Source organism: Diadema antillarum, unplaced genomic scaffold (genome assembly GCF_040938485.1).
Source record: "Diadema antillarum isolate AM-2024a unplaced genomic scaffold, OU_Dant_1.0 seq00002098_RagTag, whole genome shotgun sequence".
Classification (NCBI taxonomy): Eukaryota; Metazoa; Echinodermata; class Echinoidea; order Diadematoida; family Diadematidae; genus Diadema; species Diadema antillarum.
In genome coordinates, this window is record NW_027272742.1 from 154,035 (window position 1) to 180,698 (window position 26,664).

The following is a 26,664-nucleotide window of genomic DNA, read 5'->3' on the forward strand; positions in this document are numbered from 1 at the left end:
TTATTGTTCTGGTTCACGAGGAATACTCTCATACACTGTAGAATTGAAGTCATCTTCTCTTCTTGGGGAAATGTCGCCTTCGTACAAATCTATTTTTGAGGACGGAAAGTTGTTTTGGCTCTCACAGCGTCCACTGATGTTTTCATCAGTATGTGCTTCTAAAACAAGATAGCCATGTTCATCCAGCTCATGCTCAACTCTTGGCGTGCTAGGATAGATAGAACCCGCATATAAAGGATCGTTCTGGGTCGTCCCATAAGGACAAAATTCGTCATTTCCTTCGATATTCCAGTAAGTAGGACAGTACTGCAGTTCTGGAATGTTCGCGGATTGGTCAGAAGCTGAGGGAATTTCGTGGTATATTGACGACTCGACGTTTCCAGACTGACTAGTGTCACCTGCAGCTCTTGTGGGCTGATTAGATAATGTTGTGCCGACTGTGTTACCACTGGGTGAGACTTTGTTGATATCACAAAGCTCTATCGTACCCCGACTCGCTTGAGGTTGATATCTAGTAGCTCTGTGCAGACTGACATCGGAAAGGAGGTAACCGTCTTCATCAACGTCTCCTTCCTCTTCACTGATGTGCCTAGATTGAAGAAATATGACCTTCTTCTTCCCCTTCTTCCCTGAACCTGACATGTCCATGTAAAGTGCTTTCGTATTATCGGCTCCAGTATTTATACACTCAAAAAAGTGTTCACTGTCCTGGTGTATGACGTCATAAGAAGGACGTAATCTAGTCTCTGCTGAACTTGCAATACCTCTCCTGCTGCTCATTCTAGGTTCAAGAGACCGGTCTGGTGACATGCGACCCTATATCATAGAAAAGTCACACACAAAACCACCGTGAAGCACATCTATCATCCTTTCTTGAAAATTGTTTTTGCTTTAAAGTGAAACATTGCTAATGAAGCTTTCATTGTCCAACATCATCAAAACAAGTTGGAATAGAACTTTAGAAAAAAAAAAAAACTCTGAAGAATAAAACCTATTCTAGTGCGCTGAGTCAACCTGTGTCGATGATTGTGTGTGTGTCACCATTTGAAAATATAAACCAACTACATTTTTTTATTTGTGTGTGTAATGTCAAATAAACGTAGAACTTGGGGCACTCTGCTGCAATATTCTATTCTTGATTATGTCAAAGGCACTACTGTCCGTAAAGCTTCTAAATAGTCACCATAGTATGCTTACACATTTTGAGGTAGAAAATTGAGATAACAAACAAAAGTGGCTTGATGTACGATACTGCTTAAAACCACTACAGCTTTCAGGAAATGATTCCAAGCGCAGACCCAAAATAACAAGGTGTACCATTGTAAGAAAATACTAGTCAACAAGTTGACCAGAAACGCATTATTTGATTTCACATGCCTATTGGAAAAAAGGCTAAAACCATGTGATTTCTTTTGGGGGATTTTTTTTTAGTCCAAGCTAAAAATTATTTTTATCTTTCTTTTTGCCAGATATTATTCGATACTTTCTCATGTAAGTTCAGCTGCAGGGAGCACATATTCATTTACGGATGTTAGATGGACAACGAATTGGATATATTCCAATCAAATGTCACTACACGCTATACCCATTCTAAAGGAAAATGAAAAAAAAAAGTTGAGGGAATTTTCCTGTAATATTTTCTTTCTCAAGCCTCCTCACCCCCGCACCCCATAGAAACACACATACTTACAGCAAAATTCTCCCTTCTTAGATAAACCTGTAACCTAAAAGACGTAATTCGTGTGTTAATTTACCGCTGCACGGTTCTCATACGTGTTCTCTGGATGAGCTGTGGCGCCTCCCTGATCTCCTGTGCCTTCAATATCAGTCGAAGTGTTTGGTGGATCCAGCTGTGACAGCTCTTCACTGGAGTGGACTTTCGACTTTTGACTAGAAGCTTGTCGACGCCTATACGTATAACATAAAATGAATAAAGAAAGAAAACCATACTCTTTGAATGCATCCTGTCAAGCTGGAGAGAACGTTACTGTAAATTACAGCACAAATTGTTTTATTGTCCAAAAAAAAAAAATGATTACTATTTTTCTATCCATTTTCTCATTGCTATTCATAATCAAAGTGTGATACAAAATTCCTGTCCCTCTAACATAATCTAGCACAGTGAATTACAAACAAAATATACCAAAAAATTGTTTTCTTTTCTTTCATTGTATCTAAGGTAGCACAAATTAGTCTAACTTTTGACAGCAAAGTTTTGAGATAAGTAAAATTTCGCTGCCTTTTTTTTTATCTTTAATGAATCTTACATTATAATCCTAATGTCACCAAAAATCAGCAGTAGAACACAATAGGTACAACAAGTAATTCTGGCTCAGGCGTTTTCTCTGCTCTCTGACAATGATCTTTTTTCTTTAACTATTGCGATTTCTATTTTTTTTTTAAGAATGTCTAGTGTAGAAGGAAAAATTGCGGGGTTTTTTGATATTTTTTGAAACAGCGGCAGAATGCTGACTCAATACTAGGACTTCACCTGGGAGAAATATTCATCCCCTACTAAAAGCCTAAATTTACCCACGGCAGTTGTCTATCCACTCACACTTGCTTAACAGCCTCCAAACTTTCACGTCATTTTGTTTTTCCTTGTTTTTTGTGTGTCGTCCGTATTTTTCTTAAGTTTTTTTTTTTTTAACGGTGTATTCATAGGCGGCTCCTTGTCTTTGTTTTGATGGTGGGTTGTTTTTTTTCAATAACTTAAATAGAATAAAGCATCAATGAAAACTTTGGGAGCGTGGAATACACAATAAACACAATAAAATGTCTGGCGACCAGAAACTCAAATTTTCGTTACGACATCTCCACCCACCAATTATATGTAAGAGAAATACAAATCAAACAAAGCAAACTTACTTCAACATTCACGTGCATTCAATAAGCACTCACTTCTGAATATGTTTTGATTGTTCAATGAGTCGCATACAATGATTTCACACCCTAGATTAACAATCTCGTTATGACAAAAAATCACCTCTTCTGTTGATGTCTACACCAAGCGATAGACAGTATGCCAACCACAGCAAAAACAACGAGAAGGGTTCCCAGGATGCACGTAATATAATTATTCACGTCACCCCCACGATCTGGAAGATAAAGCATGAAGTCCTAATTCAATTTTTAATAGCATTTCTATTCCCAATATCACATTTTATTTCGATACATTTAAAGAAAGTATGATGGAATTACAATATTTAATAAAACATCTATATTGCAATGAATAATTTATTTATAATGTAAACATACATAATATGAAACTATTTTGGATGGTAAAGTAGTAAAGTTTATTACAACAAACTGTGATATATAGGCACAGCGTTTAGACTTTCCAAAGTTAAAAAAGAATAAGGGAAAAAATTATGGTCAATAATTGCTTACTTTACTTCACAGTATTACTTGGCGCTTTAGCACAATGATATGGATGCATTTTGATTGCACTTGTAACCCATTTTCCCTCATTGAGCTTTCTTCTTTTCGGGGGGGGGGGGGATGCCTTTTCATTAGATCAAGGGATAATTTGTATTATGATAGTTGCATCACCACGAAAATCTGATGATCGATGAATAAAGGTTTTCTCAGTCCTCGTTGAAGAACAGCGCATTGCAACATTTCTTTATGGACATTTTTTTTATTCTTGTATTACAGAAATTGAACTCATCTTCACTGTGAGACAGTGACAATCTCAAAACTTGAATGCAGTTCATTCACTCATGATGGATTCACCATGAAGAACCACATGTATAGTGTGCTTCCGTCTAAATTAAAATATAAATGGTGAAACAATAATGAACTTTAGGCAACAGAAGCGAAGTAGCCCTGAATTAATTATTACGTATGTAATTGATAAGGTAAAAGTGGTAAAAGAGATTTAAAAGCGGGTAGGCCAGGAACAAAAATATTTTAACCGTACGAGTCGAATCAATTACTACACTCACCTAACTGAGACACTACAGTTGTCGCTCGCTTTTGCGTAATGTCTGGTGTAGTCTGCGTCTGCCCTGTGCATTGAGATAAACCCACCGCAATTATTTAGGGTACGCATGTTGATGATTATCATAGGGCCTCAACACCTATTCCCCGAATGGAAAATACGTTCGTAATAATACAGATTTATTTATCTGTCAGATCTCAGTCTTTTGTACGCGGTGATAACAGAATGAACATTTGTAGTGAATGGATGTTTATAATGGAGATGTTGACATTGAACACTCTATCCCTCCCCCCCCCCCCCCCACATAAAATATGATCTCCTGGGAAAAAATAAGAGGAAGAGGAATCATTGATCTATCTTTGGTAGGAAAAAAAATTACAAAATCCATAATTCCAAAATTCCGCCAGGAGAGTCTTCCCCACAAAGGGAAATATTCATTACATCGAACACTAACCCTTCACCCTCTTTGGCGCAGTCATCACCCTCTCAAAAACACTCACACACACACAAACACACACATAGACATATATATATATATATATATATATATATATATATATATGTGTGTGTGTGTGTATATATGTATATATATATATATGTATATATATATATATGTATATATATATATATATATATATATACTAGGTGTTTCAAAAAACATGTCCCACTTTTGATTCTTAATAATTCAAAAACTATATAGCAGATAACATTGTCATTGATATGAGTGATAGCTGAATAGTGTACAATTTGGTTGGAGGTGGTTTGAATATGAAAGCATTAATCAGTTTCATGAAATCCATGATTAATTTCACAGTTAGGTTCCAGATTTTGCTCTATTTTCAACCCTCTGTACAAAATTTCACTTTGCACAGGGGTCAATGGGTGTGTATGGGAGTGTTAACACCCTGACAATGGTCCTGAACAATGGCCAGGGTTTGAATGCTTCATTATTTATTCATGAGAAATTCCACTATCACAGTAGTCTTTATTCAGCCTCTGATGGCAGTATCTGTGTAAAGTCAAACGCCTGCCGATACTGTCGTTGAGTCGTGACAGTGCTCTCCCTACTTCTGAAAAACGAAATTACAATGATTACCTTCTGTTCTATCGTAAACATGGTGACAGGAAGCAAAGAAAAATCAATTAGAGTATACACTTGTGTATATGGAGCCTTGAATTAATCTACTGTGAAACAAATCGCCCCAATGATAAATGCTGCTGAACTCTACCAAAAATGATCTCTTTTTATCGAAAAAGCGAAAAACTTGTCAGACTATTTAATTAGTAGAAAAATGAGGAACTTTAGATAATCTATGCTTATTTATCCCCCAAATTTAGTGATATATGAAGCAAAATTTCACAATGATTGCCAGCTGGAATGAAATGAGGTGTTTGCAAGCACATGGAAACATGTGCTTACCTTTTCCATGTGCATATACATTTTACCCTTTACCGTGCACGAATTCAGACTAGCAGCGCCCAAGGCAATCCACATGAATTATTGATTAAGCATTCATGTGCCTGGGAGCGCGAGACTGACGCCTAGTCAACAGGTGGTTCAGGTATGTCCATTGTTAAGGGCCATTGTCAGCACACACTCACATACACATCATTGGTTCCTGTGCAAAGTTCAGTTTTTGTACCGAGGGTTAAAATTTGACCAAAATCTGAAACCTTACTTCAAAATCAATCTTAGATTTACTGAAACTGATTTATGCTTTCACATTCAAATTACCTTCAAGAAAATTGTACACTATTCAGCTATTACTCATATCAATGACAGTTTTATCGGATGAATAGTTGTTGAACTATTAATGATCAAAAGTGGGAATGTTTTTTGAAACACCTAGTATATATATACACCAACACACCAACACACCAACACACCAACCCACCGACACACGTTACATAGGCCATGCACTGTATTGAATTCATGCCATTGTCTTCTCATTGTATGTGGCAAATTAATTGTTATAATGAAAAAAGACGTTACAGGCTTTGCACACAACAGAAATTCAAGCTACATTGTCATTTTAATACCATCGATGTCTGCGGACTTCATAATCATCATCTATTTTGTTGGTGGTGATGTTTATTCCAAGCGCATAGGGGCCTTTGTGCTGGCAATTTATGAATATGCCAAATATTTAATATTGCCATCATCTTGTCATTGCACTCACGGCTTTGTTCATAATATGTTACACTGTACTTGCCAGCTGTAGTACGACCCTCAGCAGTGCTTTCTATACTTTGTGTGGACATTGTGGTGATATTGACATCTTGCCACTCTGCGTCTGTGAACAAACATTTCCATCCACAAAAAAGTATATAATAATGACAAACCCATTGAAAGAAAGATGTGTGATAGCACAGCAAAGAACGTCATTCAGTGTCTATCTCTTTGGTATATTTTCAATTAAGAGGAGGAACATGTGCAGTGAGCATTTCAGAGCAAGCAATATACTCATGAAGAAGACACCTAATACAGATTAACATGTCCCACTGAATTATATTCCGCTGGTAACAGAACGATTGTGTATATTCCGAGTAGTAGGAAATTTGATGGATATCAAGCATCGTCTTATACCAACGTATTTGAATGAATTATTTCAATTTTTCTCTCATCAGATATGGAAGTATTAATTCCAGAAACTTAAAACAGTAGCCATTGGCGCGATCTACACTATGTCATGTCGTGTGTTTTAGGTGAAAGCTCAAATGGCGCATATTTGTTATTAACCGCACTCAAATGATGCTACCTCTCATTTATGGTATAAATGCAAATATAAATGAATCAACAAATAAAACAGAATATTTCATAACTCCTTCCCTGGATGACGTAAAATAAAAACCTCTCTCTCTCTCTCTCTCTCTCTCTCTCTCTCTTAGTAATACACTATAGTACAAAGCAGAGATACTGAAGATCATAATTATTGACAATATACTATCCAATGAATTTCTAATATAGGACGGGCCGGTTGCTTTACTTTCGACTGCTCGGCAAGAAGGAAGTGAAGCGTTCCAAATCGGGAAGTAAGTCGACCATCCTGGTTTTATCACACACTGCAATGTTGCACTCTCGTTGACGGCGTAACCTTTGTCACAGGTGAGAGTTATCTTCGACCCGAAGCTCGTGATATCCGAGTCCCAACTTCCACTGGGCACAATCCCAGGATGATCACAAAATCCGACAGAGACTTTCAATTAAAGGAGACATTCATAGAGAATTCTCGTGAGCCATGGGGGAAAACTTGAAATAATCATATCATTACGATATGTTACATGGATAAATCATTATGAAGAAAAATGCTATGATTACATGTAAACAGAATCACTTTTGTATCTCTTCGGGTAAGGTGAATTTGGATGCCTATTATTCATCTGCCAAATGAAAAGGCTAGCTGACTAGCACAGAATGTAAATATAGTTATAAACATTTATTGCATAAAATGAATAGTAGTAAACATATATGAAGTTTAATTTGGTTACTGAAGGTGTAAACCTGACAGAGCATATCGTGAGGATTGCAGCTTATTAACCGTCACTGACAAATTACTGATTAATACTGTCGTCATTATTATCACTGATGCTCGCAACACTTAGTTCAATCTCTAATGTTAGGTAATCTTTGCTTCTGAATACTCACGGCTAAATGAACGATGTCGGTTGTACTCAAACTGTGTCGCAAGTGGGCATGTCCAATTGTGAGAAAAGTTTCCACCAGAAATGATCTGCGCATACGTTTCGGACTGAAAACAAATGCACAACCCTTCATGCATGACAGCAACGCCATTGCTTTCGGGCTGTCTTCTACAGGTTGACATGCACTTGCCGTCCGAATCAACGCCAAAACCGGTGTTAAATGCTGATTGAAAGTTTAGTTGGTTGTCTTTGTGGCATCCAAGAAATCCAGGTTCTATGCAGTCACAGAATATTATGATTATTTCAACCTACCAATACCTGATACTTTGAAGTGTGCATTATGCCCAATACATTTTAACAACAGCTAATTACAAAATTAGAATAATCCCTGAAATGTCAGTTTGATAAGTGTTTCTGGTTGAATACAGGTTAATTACTTTACATCTGTAGCGCCCAAAAATATCAGACACATACATACATTCATATATGCATACATATATGTATATATATATATATATATATATAAGCGAAATTTGTGGTTCTTAATAGTCTCGAGTTTCATTCCACCATCCACAATAGCGACTATTTAAAGGAAACACTATATTGGTATACATCAAACACATGCTAATTCACTCTTTCCATGTGACGTAAAGGCATACAAAAGCATATGACAAAAGATATCAATATGTTTGCGAACGTCTGAATTTTATAGATGATAAAGGAAATATATTTGTTTTCATATGACATTTTGCATCTCTTACCTCGGCATTGGAGTCTAACAATCCTGTTTGAAGAACACTCGGTTGCTGTTATTAAACAGTCCATTAGACGCAGCGAATCTGTGCAATGGTATTGTACAAATCGTTCATGAAATAGATAACGTTTGAACGCCGCGTTGTTTTGTCATAAAAGTTTGATACACAGATAACGGCTCTCATGTTTAATATGTATGTAAGAAGAAAATAGCTAGATAGTAACAAAACATCTCGATAATATCAGTAATGAACGCATTTTGGCATTAAAAAGTTTGTGTGTAGAGAAAACGAATCTTACTCTAATGAATATTTTATTGCTGCATATATACCATCAAGATTTGTCATATCACGTTGTCATTTGAAAGTATTGTTGTTCATCATTGTGTATGTCTGCAGCAAGACAACTGGCAGTATAGTTGTAAAAAGAGAGGTAATAATATTAGCAATGTTGAAATATCGTAATATTAAAACTGTTGCACGTTAAGAAAACGAATCATGGCAATGACGAAAGGCCTACCTCATCAGCTTTAGTTTGTATGTATTTCCAGCTTTAAAAATATCTAGCAGAGTTACATCGGACGCAAGGTGTGTTTTGTAACGATCAAGTTAATTTGATGCGATACATGTTATTCTACCTCTGATGGTATACATAATAAGATTATGCATTCACAAGTTCTGATCTTCATGCATGTTCTAATTCTGCAGTTACCTTTAGGACATGACAGCATTTGAGTCTCGTTTCGTGTTGATGAGGCCAATCTCTGACCCGTATACCCAGTTGCCGCTGGGAAGCCGAGCTCTTCACAGACCAATTCAGCAGCTTTGGTGGCAAACTCATCAGCCTTGAATTCATCATAGCACACGTATTTATCTGACTCAGTAACCAATAGGCCTTCAAGGGGAGAGGGTCCGTCAGCCAGCTTTACCGATGGCATACCTTGAATATTAACCACCAACGTTCGAAATATTTTTGGGGGTAACTAATGGCCTATAAGCAATCATTCACGTCGTAACTCATTCGAGGTGCAGGTGATTATCAGAATTATGGTCTATATTCTTCTTCGAGTTATACGCTGTTGTTTCCCCTTCACACTTTTTCTAAAGGAGCGGAAGAAGCAATGCGATTTATAATTTGTTTTCTTGTTGTTGTTGTTGTTGTTTTTAATTTAGATCGCACTCTGCTTTTATTCTTTTCCTCACACTGGGGAACAATATGAAGAAACTGAATAAACTTTTTTGAGTTATCAATAGAATTAATAAATGCAACTCATACGTGACATAAGGACCATTAATGACACTTATTATTCTAGATGTTATTAGTGAATGTGGAGATATCAATCTATTAACTAATAGTCAGTACTTGATGGCTTTCTGTTCATCCGGTATTGGAACAACATTTATACCGAATAGAGTACAATAATATACAGTACAATAATACATAGTGACAGATACGGATACGGAATGACGGCTATTATGTGAATTGATTATTCACAACAACACTCAAGGACAACGACACAACACATGCACAACGACATTGATAACACTCTTGCCTGTTTTGCATTTTTGGTGTTTTTATGTTTTTTTAAAGAAAAATGGCCAGGATATCTACCGACGAAGTATTCAAATACAATAAATAAAACGTCAAATTTTCCGGACACTCCGCATTGCAATTGCCATCGAGTATCTTCCAGGACAAATCACTGTTGCAAATTTCATTTCGTACATTTCGTACCAGTGGGGGACAAACCAGTAATTTGTTGTTTAAGTCACGTACAACACCATTGTATAATTTCCAATTAATAATGATGTAGCTAAACAGTTTTGTGTGTCAAACCTTGCAATGTAGTCATGCAATGTTTGTGATTCTCTTTTGGTGCACTTTGGAACTTTGAGTTTGAGCTTGAGAGTGGATTATTTTGAGTAGTCACCGTGGAAGAATTGAAACTGTTTATCAAAAAACAAACAAACAAACAAACAAACAAGAACGGGAAGAGAGGCCCCTGCAAAGGAAAGAACAAGACACCTTGCTTAAAAATGCAACATCGCTACCGCCATGGGACCAGACCGGGAAAAAAAGAATTGGTGGTTCTCTCCCCTGAGCCATAACAATCCCATGAAATAATGTTGTCAATCACTGAATATTTTTGTACATAAAATGCCATTTTGACGCATTGTATTATGGCTTCCATGAAAATGAGGTATATGAGACGGCATTGAATTACTTTGCGTACTTTCATTTTACTTTCATGTTATGTTACTGTCTCATCGCGTCTTTTACGTAATAAAACTTGAATCTTTTGTTAAGAATGCCTTATATATTTAGTAATGTTTCTCAACAGAGTACGTCCTTATTGTATATCTTCATGTTTCACTCTTTTAAAAGCATGATGTCGGCCACTTTGAAATAACACGGCTTTTTTTTTTACAATTAGTTTCAATTCATTCATACATTTTATGTCCTGTCATGCGAATGGGAACAGCAGGTTCCGAATAACGGAGGGAAAAACAAGTGTTGGAGTAACTAACAGTCAGTGAACAGTTGTATTCATGATATGTAAACTACGCTTACCTTCGTAACACTTCACGTTCATGTTGAATTTCACAGGGTAGATATATATGCCATAATCGTAGCTTCGTCTGATGGGTGAGTGATAAAAAGGGAGAATACTCTGAGTTTTTTACAATCAGATTCCGAGATTTCTTGTTTGCAATTTCATCAAGTCTTTCGAATCCCACCACTCCATTGTTGATGGGATTGAGGGTATAGAGGATTCTCCTTCCACGGGGTGCCTGCAGAACCCAACTGTCACGGTTGTCAACGCAGGATCTGTCACACCATATCTCCTGTTCTGATGGAATCCCCGAACAATTTAGACTCAAATCTGCGTGATGATAAGGGTCACAAGTGGTGTACGTAAATTAATAAAATAAAGGAGCAATGAAACATTCCTTTAGTATTCGAGCTGATGGCAGTTCTGTGACATGATTTAAAATCCCAACTTATGTACTATTTCTTACTGAATTCTAGCAACGCATTTGTCTTCCTGGATATCACAGCCCAGTAGTTAAGTTATAAATCAAGTTTCTTTCACAAGCGCAGCAGATAGAAATGATAAAGGTTAACTTAATTGAACCTAATTACTTGTTGGAATTATTAGCACAAAGGTTCAAGCATATCTGATACGACATATTCCATTCTCGTGTAAACACGGACATGCTATACAAGAACAGAGAAATAGAGAAATATGCGAGATACCAGTAGGGCATTGATGGAAAGAAAATTGAAAGGTACCTACATGTATTCGTTCCCATTGCTGATGACTTCATAGAAGAATTGCAAGACATGAAATGAACACAAATCCATACAAGGAATAACATTCTTTCCTCCATCGCGAAAAAAGAGAATCATAGCACAGCCACTGCAGATAGCTCCGAGATACCAGCACGCTATTATTCGAAAGACTGAAAGTCGGTGTAATGTTCCCTTGAATCCCTACATGCAGCTTGGAATAGAAATGAACAATAATTACTCTTGATTGTACAAAGCTGATTGATGACGTTGGAGAAAAAAACAAGGAGTCTGAGTGTGCATGATAAGAATGCGTGCGAGCAGAATGAAATTGTAATGATAACATTATAAAATTGCCTGGGCTTTCAAGGAAGCGATACAGGAGGATCCACAGCATACAACCACTCGAGAATGCCAATCATTAGTTTATGTAATATAACGCCCACGCTTTCGTTTGAGCGTTGTATTGTCATGTTACCATCATAGATCTCTTATCATATTTCTGTAATAGTTATTGAAATTAATAAGGTACTTTCGGAGTATATTAGCATTAGCTTACAGCTTCCAGCAAGCTGAATGACTCCATAAAGAACTGTGCTGTACCATAGATGAATCTTTAGAACATGAAATATGCTCCAGTATGTAAACCAAAGTGATAAACAAAACTCTTAAGGATGGAAAACTACTTTCGACCCTTCACAAATTCACAAAGCATTATCTCTCTCTTTCTCTCTCTCTCTCTCTCTCTCTCTCTCTCCACCTCTTTAGCCTATGCATTTTAGATCATTTCAAATGTATGATAGTCTAGGTGCAAGAGGCTGAACCTGCCCGCCCTGCTTCTTTTTTTTTATCTTTTGGGAGTATTGGATTCAAATCTGGATGATAAAGCTCTGTTACAACTGAGGGCTTTGGAATATCAGAGGACAAGTTCATCTTCATGTGGATTGAGTGAATGCAGTAATATTAGTACAGTACATCAGCGAAAGTTTGAGGAAAATCGGAGAGTCAGTTCAAAAGTTTTGAATTTTTAAAGTTTCTGTCCTGTCACTGGTGGGTGAGAAGACAATTACAGCTTGTGATGTCACATGTATAGAACAATATTGATAAAATATATAGGCAAGTCAACATATTTTCACTTTTCTCGCATCATCAAAAAAGCCCTTCACTTGCCTCTTTCAGAAGGCGGGGGGATAATATAGGTTTCACGAGCTTTGCATTCGATTTAAAAATGTGATCATTCAAGTTCGAGTGAATTTTTAAATGGTCACCGAGATGAGCATCCAAGAAAGTAACTAGTTTATTCAATTAAATTCATCAGCATACGATTTCATGAGTTTCTCAAATAAACATGTAAAAGCGGGGTTATCTATAAAAGAGGGTTAAGGAATTCAAATTAACGATAAGTAATAAGGCAAACATTTACAGCATAATTATGGACAATCTTTTTCATTGTTTCTTATATTCTTTGTTGTTCCTCATATATTTGAATATGCAATTATGATGTATCCTGAAATGGGACTTTTCCCTTGTATAGTGCCTATGAAAGCTCTTACAACTCTTCTTTGAAGCACGTATTATGTATATTACATTCACACACGACTTTAACGCTAGAGAAGAGTATACATGAATATCGCGAATACGGACAGAATCTTATTGGCGACGCTTTTGACAACTAGCAAGACTATCGACTATATCAATGGCGAAACCCTTGGGTCAAACAGGTCTGCAGCTGAGCCGACTGTGGCAACTTATGACAATATGGACACGCGGAAGGTGGGAATGGAATTAAAATGTAAATTTGAATGTAGACAAAATTTTGAGATATACCCATTCCCTAATGTCACATCGTTAGTGTAAGTAGGTAATTTGAAGGTGGAAGACAAGATTATTCACACAATAGACTAAAACTGAATAAATGCAACTTTGAAATGAAAATTTGATTGTATACAGCAATCCAATATATGGCAGGGAAAAAGAGAAAGGACCCTTAGAAACGCATGGGAACTTCTTTTGTTGATCGAATTTGAAATTTCAAAGTGCGAAGTTGTATTCCTATACATTAACTCTGGTATTGGGACGAAATAGAACGTCTATCCAGCTGGCGCGAAATTGAATACCAATTTTGATTTCGTTAATTTGAATTAGATTCTCTCTAACTTGAAGGAAATAAAATTTAAAGAGAATGGCATGAAAGGAAATTAAATGCTCTTAGAATCAAAATGAACCGTGAGAGAAGAGCAATGGCCAAAGTTGCGTGAATTTTAATGCCTTTTCATTAATCATAATGCAAATCCGATGAAATTGGGCGGAAAGACCTATATTACCCTTAACATATGTCAATGACAAATACAGGAAATGTGCACTTTTTTACAAAAACTAAGATTGTGTCAAATTGTCTGTTATTCTACGCATGTTACATCATATACTGTAGTAGTCTTCTCATCCAGTAATGACTGCGCAGAAACTTACAAATTTTATGATTTTTGAACGGATTGCCCGATTTTCCCCCAAATTTTCACTGATGTTCATAATACTAATATTGCTGCATTCACTCAATTCACACGCCTATGAAGGTGGACTTGTCCATTAAGATGGTCGCCGAAATTGCCGCAAAAAAGACGTCTTGCGCCATTTTCTTTTAAATCATTTTTTTCGCATCCTTGAGAATTATGAGATATTCATGATTCAGAATAAATGTACCATTTTGTTTTATGTTATTTTATTATAATCATAATTATGTTGAATTTATGATAACATCATGGATACTCATGCCCGTACCCCCTCGATATGGAAAATCACTGCAGTGGTAGGCTCCTCCATGTACTTGTCCGAAGATCGGGTGACGTTTGCAGATCTTTCCTGCCACTGCCTGCTCTGTAGAGTTATGTGAACACATGTTAAACATGTATTGTACCTGCTCTGTCAATGTCGAGGGAAAAAGGGCTCGAGTACACGTCATGAAACCTCTTCAGCTAATCGGCAACTCCTTGCGCGTGCGTAAATGTCTAATCCCAGCAAGCACATAACGTTTTCAGAACGTTTCCTTTCATAACGATTTTTTTTTCGTATGATATGGACGTTTTTAAAACGTAAATACAACGTTAATTTGGGACTCAGCATTTATAGAAAAGCACATGTTTTTTTTAAAAACGTTTACGTCAATGGACGTTACAAAATGTTTTATTATGTCTGCCACGTTTTCGTCCCTTATACACATCCACAAAACGATTTTATTAGGTCTGCTACGTCGACCTCATCTTTAATGAACTTTTAAAAAACGTTTTTATTTGGTCCGCTACGTGTTCGTCATTGGTTTCTTTATCATGAATATCCGTGCCTATTTATGAATGTTTAGATAAGAAAATATAAGATTTGAAAACTAGTGGAAATAGTTAAAAAACATATAAAGATTTACGGTGGGTTCAAACTCTCTGTGTTAAAAATAAACATACCTAGGTTATTGTTCAGTTATGCAAAATTTCAAATTGTGTTATGAAGAGGTATTTCCATATGAAGACCTGAATATACTAGTGGAAATAGTTAAAAAACATATAAAGATTTACGGTGGGTTCAAACTCTCTGTGTTAAAAATAAACATACCTAGGTTATTGTTCAGTTATGCAAAATTTCAAATTGTGTTATGAAGAGGTATTTCCATATGAAGACCTGAATATAAGAACGACCCAAGTCCAATTTTTGGCCAAATTCAGTTTGACATGGTAAATTGTAGCTTATGCATGGACTCATCTTGTGTATAAATGATAAATTCTAATTACCCCCGGAAGTGCCTGAAATGAATGAGTTAAATCTTATATTAATGTAAAGAATGAAGGACTTGGGTCATTCTTACATTCATATAATAGCGCCCTCTCTCATCCTTCTCTCATCTCTATAGCAGAAAATCATGTATATGAATCAAAGAACGACCCAAGTCCATATGAATCAAAGAACGACCCAAGTCCACCACACAAAATGACCTCTCCACAATTAATGTAAATGTCAATTGTCATAATAATATATGTTCTAATTTGTACATACAATGTTGCCTTCCCATCACAGTTAGAATATTATTGGACAAAATAAAAAAGATATGACGTTATTTTTAGTTTACTCGAAATGGTCTTCCATGGACTTGGGTCGTTCTTATATTCATATACTCATATGTTAATAGGCCTAATTAAGGTGCGCGTGTGTGTGTGATCTAATTTAGTAACCCTGTCTTCATGCATTACAACATTTCGCTGGTATATAAAAGAATGTGATACAGATTCATCAATCAGGAATAGGATGTAGTGTAGGTAAAGGTGGTAGGACATTAGGAACAGGTTAGGATAGGATTATATAGGATTAGGATTAGGGTACATTAATCCCAGATTGTGCCCTTATAATCTAATAACTATATTTATTTTTTAATATTCAATAAAAAATAAACATTACACTTTCTTAAAAGGTTTTCTTGACGTTCTTGCCTGATGTGAAAATTTCTCTAAACGTTCTGCAACGGGACATAAGACTTCTTAAACGTTCTTAAAACGTTTTTTGAACGTTCTAGACGGTTTTCAAAGGTTTTGAATATTCTTCAAAGGTTTTACTGACGTCTGTAACGTCCAGAAGGGTTTCTGCAGGTCCTTAAGGTTTTTTATTGGTTTTTAAAATGTTTAAAAACGTTTTTATAACGTCCATTGAAACGTTTTAAATACGTTATAAACCTTCCACAATAAGACGTTCTGAAAACGTTTTGACAAAACGGCCAAATAATGAACTTGGAACCTTTCAAGAACGTCCAGAAAACGATCAAATGTTAGCTTGGATCGAAAGCATACTAGTATATGCACGATTTCCGAGGCTTTCAGGAAAGTGGCACGAGCGAGTACTTACATCGTCGATCATCTTTTGATTCGTTTTATACCATTCACACACACATACACATCACACAATATCCAAACAGATTATATTGGGTGCTAGATCGGGCAACTAAAATTAGTTGTGGATTGTTGTATTTTATTTCAATTTCCGGTTACCAAATTTGAAAATTTCAAGATTTAAGTGGCCCGAAAGGGGTATCAGACAAATTTCATATGATCTTGTTTTTATTATCAAGTGACCTTAAGCATTCACATAGGAGTGCTACACATTTTGTTGTTGTTGTTGTTGTTGTTGTTGTTTCCAAACGTGTCCTGGTTAAACTCATTGCGCTCTAACAGAACGAAAGTAAAATGATGAAGAACACTTCCTGAAATTATCTGAGAAAGTACTCGAAGCACTTAAATCCAAGATCCTCGATTCATTTTTTTTTTAGGTTCATATTCATTCAATGCTTTTATACGGATGGAATATAATTTTTGTGTCAAGAATGTTTTGGGTTTCCACTTAACGAATTAGTATTGCCCTTGCACATTCAATCTCCACATGCAAGGGCTGGAAGTAGAAGATGACATTGACATGATTGAGACTAATATACTTGCAGTGTGTGTCTTTGTATGTCATAGGTCATACGGTGTGACTTCAAAAGGGACATTTTCTCAAGCTGTGAAAACAAAGCAATGACTAGACATAATTGCCCTGCTTCTGTTGCTGTCAGGTTGAAGCGCGGGATGAACTTGCCCAACTATTCTTCCATACTTAGAGTATAAATGTAAGAGTGTAACTGAAGTTCGACAAAGGATATTGCATGTTGGTATTTCTGGCCTTCCGTGACCTGCATATCCATGAAAAGAAAAACCCACTCCTCTCTCAAAATTTGTTTTCACTTTCATTTCCTTGGTCGCTAATAAATTTATAAGTGCTGTTTGCCTCACACATGTAGCTAATGAAGGGAAGTTGCTCCCTATTCATCTACTTTCATTGCACTGAGCACATACGTGTATAATTATAATCAACTGTAGTCCGCATCGAAATATTTTGATCCAGAACGCGGAATTTCACTTCTTGCACATAGATTAAATTTAGCCGCCGACATAAATGTCGGCGTTTGGAGTGATCGTATCCTTTTGCTTGATTGGTTTATGCTTGTCTACATAAATTGCATTTTTAGGATAAATACAGAGCCGTGATCAAAATCTTTTAAGCCCTTTTCAGGATTTCTCCTTCTCAGCATTGAACTCTTCAATGGCAATGCTTACACATTCACATCATACTACGACATATTACATTAATCAGCAAATAAGCAGCTAAGGGGTTCCAATTAATAGTATTTCCTCACAGTTACAAAATGTTCGATTCATATGTTATTTGCCATCATTTTGATATAATCGAAACCACAAATTCCATAAAAACATAATAATCTTTTTATACCACGATGGGCTTTCACCTTCCCTTTCCCGGCAAATTGTTTGTGAACAACAACATCAGTCTTAATACAATATAACTGAATTTTCAGTGTCTTCAAGACCTTCAGGAGTAGCACTGCGGACACTAATTATCCTTGTGACAATGTAAACCAGTATTAATGACCAGATTTGTAATCTGTAGTCCACGTCTGAAACGTTAGCTTTGGATATCTTTTGGTCATTCGTGGAATGATGCCGGGTATTTCCTAATAACAGAAATTCTGCTAGTGCATGACATCGTACTAGATTGCTTCCTCTGTTTTCAAATTTATGAACGATTAACTCTTTTCCCCTCTACTTTAATAACTGATGAGCTTGCTTCCAAAAGGCGCTAATTCCATAGGGAAAAAAAAAATATGGATTTAGCACCTTTTGGAAGCAAGGTCTTCATGCATGATGATGTTACATGTTAAATCCATACCTGAAATTACTTAATACAATGTCCCACAGAGACTACCATAGTTCTTGATATTGTGTTACAACATACTGAAACTGGGTAGGTTGATGTATCAAACGTCCCCGCTGGTCAATAGTAACGCTCTCATTATTGTTTGTTGCTCTCTCGTGTTATGTTCGTTCACTTACTCACTCAAAAATGAGACTTTTTTTCAAGGATATAATGTCCTAGACCAGGCTAGAAATAATTAAAATGATTATATTCATTTATCAATGTACTTCGTAATTACATTCCAATACACCTGATCATGATGCATACATAAACGTTATGGTTGAAAACAGGTATCTTTACTGAGGTGTACACATGATATATCTTTGCAGCATGTCAAGAAACGCACCACTGTAAAAATGAATTTCCTCGTATATTCAACTTACAGCAATTTATAGCAACGCAACGTTATAAGTAGTATGACTTTTTGTACAAAACGGAGTAAACGTCTGTCACTAACAAAATATTTTTAAGAATGAGTTTTAAATATGACAGTACTGCTTCATTGATTATTTTCAACAATGGATTATAATTAACATCACAGGTTAAAGTCTTTTTGGTTTGCTTTGCATTCAGGATATGTTCATAAACATTACTTTGGCTCTACACTTAAAGTCAGCCTATTAAAGGTGAAAGTGGAAGTTTTTAAGGCACTCTTCAAATTGGTATTTGTTCTCATACTTCCGGATTTGCATGGTTGAAATTAGTTTTTATGAATCCTGTATGATTCCCTAGCTCTGTCATGATGAATGGATCAGAGATGATTTAGCCAAAATATAAGTTGATATTGGAAGGTACGTTAGTGCGCACCTTCTCATCATTTTCTGGTTAACGAACCTTCGAAATAACAAACTTTATTACATTTTCGAATGAAAGAACCTTCTGACTTACAAACCTTGTTTAATTTCAGATTAACGACCCTTCGGCCTAACAAACTGTAATAACAAACCTTTGGAATAAAGAACCTTTTTTAGTTTTCGGATTAGAGAACGTTCTGACTATTGAATCTTTTTCGTTTTCTGATCGACAAACCTTTGGACTTACGAACTTTGTTTACGAATCTTATTACATGTTAGGATCAACAAACCTTCAAAATACCGATTTTCATCACATTTTTAGACCAACAAGCCTTCTGTATCACTCAACAAATGTTGGGATTAAGGAACCCTATTTCATTTTCAGAATATAAACATATGGGTATAGGGATTTTGTGTGTTTCGGAATAATGAACATCCAGAATGGCGAATATGATCCATCGCATATATTCGTCGTTGTTGTGACGTATACGTCAAGACACAGTTCATAAAATAAGTGCAAAAGCGTATTTAGAGTTCTGGTTCATGAGGAATACTCTCATACACTGTTGAACTGAAGTCATCTTCTCTTCTTGGGGAAATGTCGCTTTCGTAGAAATCTGTTTCTGTGGACGGAAAGTTGTTTTGGCTCTCACAGCGACCATTGATGTTTCCATCAGTATGTGCTTCTAAAACGAGATAGCCATTGTTCATCCACCTCATGCTCAACTCTTGGCGTGCCAGGATAGATACAAGCCGCATATGAAGGATCGCTCTGGGTCATGATCGCATAAGGGCCGAATTCGTCATTTCCTTCGATATTCCAGTAAGTAGGACAGTACTGAAGTTCTGGAATAGGCGCGGATTGGTCAGAAGCTGAGGAAATTTCATGGTATATTGACGACTGGGCGTTTCCAGACAGACTTGGGTCACCTGCAGCTCTTGAGGGCTGATTAGTTAATGCTGTGCCGACTGTGTTACCACTGGGTGAGACTCTGTTGGTATCACAAAGCTCTATCGTATCCCGACTTGCTTGAGGTTGATGTCTAGTAGCTTTGTGCAGACTGACATTGGAAAGGAGGTAGCCGTCTTCATCAACGTCGTCTTCCTCTTTATCAAAATGCCTTGATTGAAGAAATATGACCTCCTTCTTCCCCTTCTTCCCTGAGCCTGACATGTCCATGTATAGTGCTTTCGTGCTATCGGCTCCAGTATTCATACACTCAAAAAGTGTTCATTATTCTGGTGTATGACGTCATAAGAAGGACGTGACCTAGTTTCTGATGAACTTGCAATACCTCTCCCGCTGCTCATTCTAGTTTCAAGAGACAGGTCCCGTGATATAAGACCCTATAATAATAAAACACGAACAAAGTCGCCATGAAGCACAAGTATCATAGAAAATAATATGGAAATGGTTAGTATATTCTGTTTTAGAATAGGCAAACTTGCATGTCCCACGTCATCAAAACAGTTGGAAGTTAAGAGAAAGGAGACTCTGAAGAATAGGGCATATGTCAGTGCACTGATTGGGTCAACTTATGTCGACGATTGTGTGTGGACCAACTTGGCATTTAAAATTAAAAGAAAACTACACTTGATTTATTGTCATGTAAACGTAGACCTTGGGACACTCAGATTCCGATTATGTCAAGGCAGTGATCAATAGCCCTGCGGTCCGTCGAGTTTCTAAAATAAATAGTACGCATACACATTCTGAGATGGAAAATGAGATACCCAACTTTTAACAGAAGTGATTTGGGGTACGTATAAAATCAACAAGTTGCCAGATACGCATATTCGTTCATACTAGGTGTTTCAAAAAACATTTCCCACTTTTGATCATTAATAGTTCAAAAACTATTCATCCGATAAAACTGTCATTAATATGAGTAATAGCTGGATAGTGTACAATTTGGTTGGTGGTAATTTGCACGTGAAAGCATCAATCAATTTCATTAAATCTAAAATTGATTTTGAAGTAAGGTTTCAGATTTTGGTCAAATTTTAACCCTCTGTACAAAAATTGAACTTCGCACAGGAACCAATAATGTGTACATGTATGTGAGTGTGTGCTGACAATGGCCCTGAACAATGGACATGCCTGAACCACCTGTTGACTAGGCGTCAGTATCGCGCTCCCTGGCACATGAATGCTTAATCAATAATTCATGTGGATTGCCCTGGGCACTGCTAGTCTGGATTCATGCACGGTAAAGTGCTTGCAAACACCAGATTTCATTCCAGCTGGCAATCATTTTCAAGTTTTGCTTCACATATCACTAAATTTGGGATATAAATAAGCATAAATGATCTAAAGTTCCTCATTTTAATACAACTGTCTACTAATTAAATAGTCTGACAAATTTTAGCTTTTTCGATAAAAAGAGATCATTTTTGGTAAAGAGTTAAGCAGCATTTATCATTGGGGCGATTTGTTTCACAGTAGATTTATTTGAGGCTCCATATACACAAGTGTATACTCTTGACTAATTAATTTTCTTTACTTCCTGTCACCACTTTTACGATAGAACAGAAGGTATTCATTGTAATTTTGTGTTTCAGAAGTAGGGAGAGCACTGTCGCGACTCAACGACAGCATCGGCAGGCGTTTGACTTTACACAGATACTGCCAGAGACTGAATAAAGACTAGTTGTGATAGTGAAATTTCTCATGAATAAATAATGAAGCATTCAAACCCTGGCCATTGTTCAGGACCATTGTCAGGGTGTTAACCACACACTCCCATACACACCCATTGACCCCTGTGCAAAGTGAAATTTTGTACAGAGGGTTGAAAATAGAGCAAAATCTGGAACCTAACTGTGAATTTAATCATGGATTTCATGAAACTGATTAATGCTTTCATATTCAAACTACCTTCAACTAAATTGTACACTATTCCGCTATCACTCATTTCAATGACAGTGTTATTTGATATATAGTTTTTGAATTATTAAGAATCAAAAGTGGGAAATGTTTTTTGAAACACCTAGTACATGCTTATCGTGGAAACTAAATCAATGCGACTTTTTGTGGATTTTCTGCTCCACGAGGATATATCTATTCTTTTTGATGTTGTTGTTGTTGTTGTTGCTTTTCAGATGACTCGATACTTTCTCATATCAGTTCAAATGCAACATATTCTCGTACGTCTGCTCTACGAAGCATGTATGGTATTCATGTATTATATTCCTAACCCAAAATACGCTATGACTTTCCAAAGAAACAAAAAAGTTAGTGGAGTTTTCCTGCTTAATGTTTCCTTTTCAAGCCTGTGCTCACTCTTCCCCAATAAAAAAAAAAATCACAGACGGACAGTGAAATTCTGTTGTAAAATCGAAACCTATGACCAAAAAGACGTAATTTATGTGTCTTTACCGCTGCACGGTTCTCATACGCGTTCTCTGGATGAGCTGTGGCGCCTCCGTGATCTCTGGTGCCTTCAATATGAGTCGAAGTGTTCGGCGGATCCAGCTGTGACTGCTGTTCACTGGAGTGGACTTTCGAATGTCTCGAAGCTTTTCGACGCCTACGAATAACATTCCATGAATAAAGACATATACAAATAGAAATGAATGCAGGACTGTCAGACTCGAGGGGATGTTGTTATTATTATCATTATTATTATTAGTATTATTATTATTAGTATTATTATTATCATTATTACTTATTACTTATTATTATTACTTATTCGACCAGGTAAATAATTTGGATACATATCTTAAACATACAAACATGAAACAAAAACCAGAATGAACATTATACAATGGATACACTGTACTGTAAACGTTACACAAAATGAAAATGTTGTTCGCGTGATAGTGTAAATAGATAAATTACTCTATTCGTATTTTTACATCACTTTTAATAAACACGGTGTGATAAACCATTCCTATAACTCTAGCGTTGTCTAGCATATAGTACAATACAAATAAAATACCAAGATGTTTTGTACAGTCTAAGTACACTATATGTACCCTAATGAGTTTAACTTTTTGCAGCAAAGTTTTAATATGAGGAAAATGAAATCGAGATATAAATTTTCTCGTATCATAATTAGCGAACCTTTCATTATAACCGTTATGCCACAAAATACCTGCAGCGGAATGCCTTGATTGGTGGTACAGGTGTTCATTCCTTTTTCTGATACTTTGATTTAACGTGCTACTGAGATTTCTTAACATTTCGCACTGGCTTAACTATAACACACAGAACTGTCTTTATTTTTTGTCACCATTGTAATGGTTTGGTGGTGAGATTCCAGTAATGAAGTGAAACAAATGTCTATTGTTTTATATTCTCAGATTTTAGAGAAGGACTACAATTAGAGAATCTGGTATTAAATTTTCAGTGCCTTGTGTTTTCGTGATGACCTCTCACATCTTTTTTTTTTTTTTTTTGCACAACAACACATTTATATGTAATACAACAAGCAAAACGGCATCTATGTATAATTACACTTAGCAGTAGCATACACCCGATGCTGCCTTTGAATTATTTATCATGCATTTTGAAGACCACTCAATGAATTGATTAACTACCCCCTTTCCCAAAGTTCATACAATCATCACCTTTTCTGTTGATGTTTGCGCCAAGCTTTAATCATGGACAGTATGACAAGCACTGCGAAAACAACACCAAGAAGGGTCCCCAGGATGTTTGTAGTAAAATTCATCTCATAAGGTTCGGTATCTGGAAGATAGATAATTTAGTTATACCGTCGTCACCTAGGAAGTAAATACGTGAACAGTTTGTTATCTTGTTACTTTTTTCTCTGATATTGACTAGAGGCAGATAAGTGCTGCTTTTAGTCAGACTGGCTATCAAATAGAGAAATAATTTTATTTCTTAACCTGGCAAGAATTATCATATTCCTCACATCTTATTTCATGCATACCGTTTGAGAAAAAATTTCCTGATTTGATTTCGCTGATAACGAGCTATCATTTCTGGTAACGATAGAATGAGAAAAGAAAATTAAGAAAATTGGCTCTCTTTAAAGCGTTTTACGTACAAAATGGTAGTTGGTAGTTGGCTATGGAAATTTACAATCTAGAAGGAAAGCGTTAATGGCAAATTATTACACAAATTTGCAATCAGTTTTGAATGGTAGGAGGAAAGCAAATTACAACAGACTCCGATCTTGGAAAAGGTTCCAGACTTGACTAGATTATTAAAAGAAAATATAACGAGGTTACAAAACATAATCGATCGATATTTATTTTAGACTTGTTCATTTTTTTCGAAATTGCAGGGATGCCCATAATAACCCCCCCCCCCAAAAAAAAAAAAAAAAATGTTTCATAAGATCTACGGAAATTCACTTTTTAGTAGCTTTATTTTTTTTTCTCTGTTGAAGAAAAGCTCATGACAAATAACCGTTCTTAACTGGCAGTGGACATTTTGACCTTTAAATTTTAGTATTTTTTTTTTTTTTGCTACGTTTTCAAACTCTAGTGTCCGTAGCTTTCTTATGTTAAAGTGGTCATGATGATCTCAAGTCACAAAGCTTCAAAGAACTGGGAGGAAACATTTGCATCGTGACTCCGATATTATGCTATTGAGTATCACGAGAGCTTTATTCGTCCTTATGCTGTAAGATAGTGACACTTTCATCGCAGGAATCGAACTAAGTGAAATATGCCGATATGACTATGGACAGCCACATGTATAGTTTGGTTCGGCAATATCATACCATCAAATCCATTTATAAATGAAAGGGTATTACATGTATTATAGACAATAGCAAATTGCATGCAGGTAGTGGCAAAATACTTTTGATGTACTGTTGATCGCGTACCAAAGAGGGCAAAGTGGAAACAGTAGAAATAAAACGAAAATCACTATACGGGTTGAATTTAACACTAAACTCACCTGACTGAGGCGTTACAGTTGTCTCTCTTGGTGACGTCTGAGTTGTCTGCCTCTTCCTGTGCATTCGGAGAAATCCACTGCAATTATTGAAAATATACATTTCGATGATACATAATGTTATAACTTATACAGTTTTGTCTTCACTGAAGTCACTTTTATTGGCAAACAAGTAATCGAGGTATTTGTCGTGCATGAATAGACATGATGAAAGTGCAGACGTTATATTGAATTCATGTGATTGTCTTTTCCCTATAATATAATAGTTATAGTGAAATGAAGTGATAGTCTTTGCCGACGACAAAGTTTTAAAGAAGATGGCCATTTTGCACTTTCGACTTCTACGGACCGTACAGTAATTATCGGTTTGTTGTTTTTGGTGTTTGTTACAATTGCTTGATAAAGGCCAGTCGAGATTCCGCTTTACGAATATGCCAAATATCAATTACTGTTAAGATTATAAGTATTACCATTACATACACAGTATAGCTCATTATAGGATATTGTACTTGATAACTGTAGTACATACATACCTTTAGAAGTGCTTTCTATACTTTGTGTAATAGGGATTGTGGTGATATTGCCATCAGGCCATTCAGCGTCTGTGAACAAACATTCCCATCCACAAAAACGATGACAACCAAACGAAAAAATATGTGAATGAAGAGCAAAGAAAGTAGTTTAGTAACTGCATGGAAATAAAATATTTGAAGCGTACTGTGTGTGGTATAGTACTTTTAGAGGGATTAAGTGTTTAAGATGTCCGTCGTGTGAACGTACTTGACGCTTACCTCTTCCGGTATACTTCTAATTACAAGGTAAATACCCATTGCGAGATTTTAGGCACATATCATAGGCCTACTCATGAACATGAGAGCCCGAGTAAAGATTGAACTCTCCCAATCAATTACTCAAAGGGTAAAAACGATAATCATTGTATTGTCCATAGTGACAAATTGTGTGGGTAAGTGTTATCTTAAGTCAACGCATTTGAATGACTTATTCACTCCAATCAGATGTTGAACTCCTAATACCAAAACCTACAAACGTCCTGCCATTGTCACGTTCTATATCATGTTCAATGTTTTAGATGAAACCTCATATTAATTGTTATCATTTGCATTCAGATGATGATAATTTTCGTAAAGCATAAATGCACAAAAAAAATAAAACATCTCTCCTTCGTAACGCAAAGCAAAATACTGTCTCTGTTTGTCTTCTCTCACACTTTTGATACAAAGCATACACCTGTAGATTACTTGAGAAAAAAAAATCATTGTTAATGTCTGGTAAATTTGCAGGACGAGCCGTTTGATTTACTTTCTACTGGTCGGCAAGAAGGGACTGAAGCGTTCCAAACCGGGAAGTAAGTCGACCATCCTGGTTGTATCACACACTGCAGTGTCGAACTCCAGTTGACGGCGTAACCTTTGTCACAGCTGAGAGTTATCTTCGAACCGAAGCTCGTGATATCTGAGTCCCAATTTCCATTGGACACAATCCCAGGATGATCACAAAATCCGACAGAGACTTTCAATAAAGGAGATATGTATAGGGAATTTGGGTGAGCCATGAGGAAAAACTTGAAATAA

General features: G+C 36.3%; 1 protein-coding gene across 1 annotated transcript; it reads right to left on the bottom strand.

The window, feature by feature from the left end:
• Positions 1-25,902, bottom strand: LOC139713928 (uncharacterized). The gene is made up of 8 exons (XM_071625647.1): positions 25,864-25,902; positions 25,076-25,131; positions 22,580-22,730; positions 9,050-9,182; positions 3,948-4,010; positions 2,987-3,098; positions 1,755-1,908; positions 1-816 (listed from the first exon to the last, which is right to left on the bottom strand). The coding sequence occupies exons 1-8, from the start codon at positions 25,900-25,902 to the stop codon at positions 1-3; spliced, it is 1,524 nt and encodes a 507-aa protein (XP_071481748.1).
• Positions 25,903-26,664: the final 762 nt, after the last annotated feature.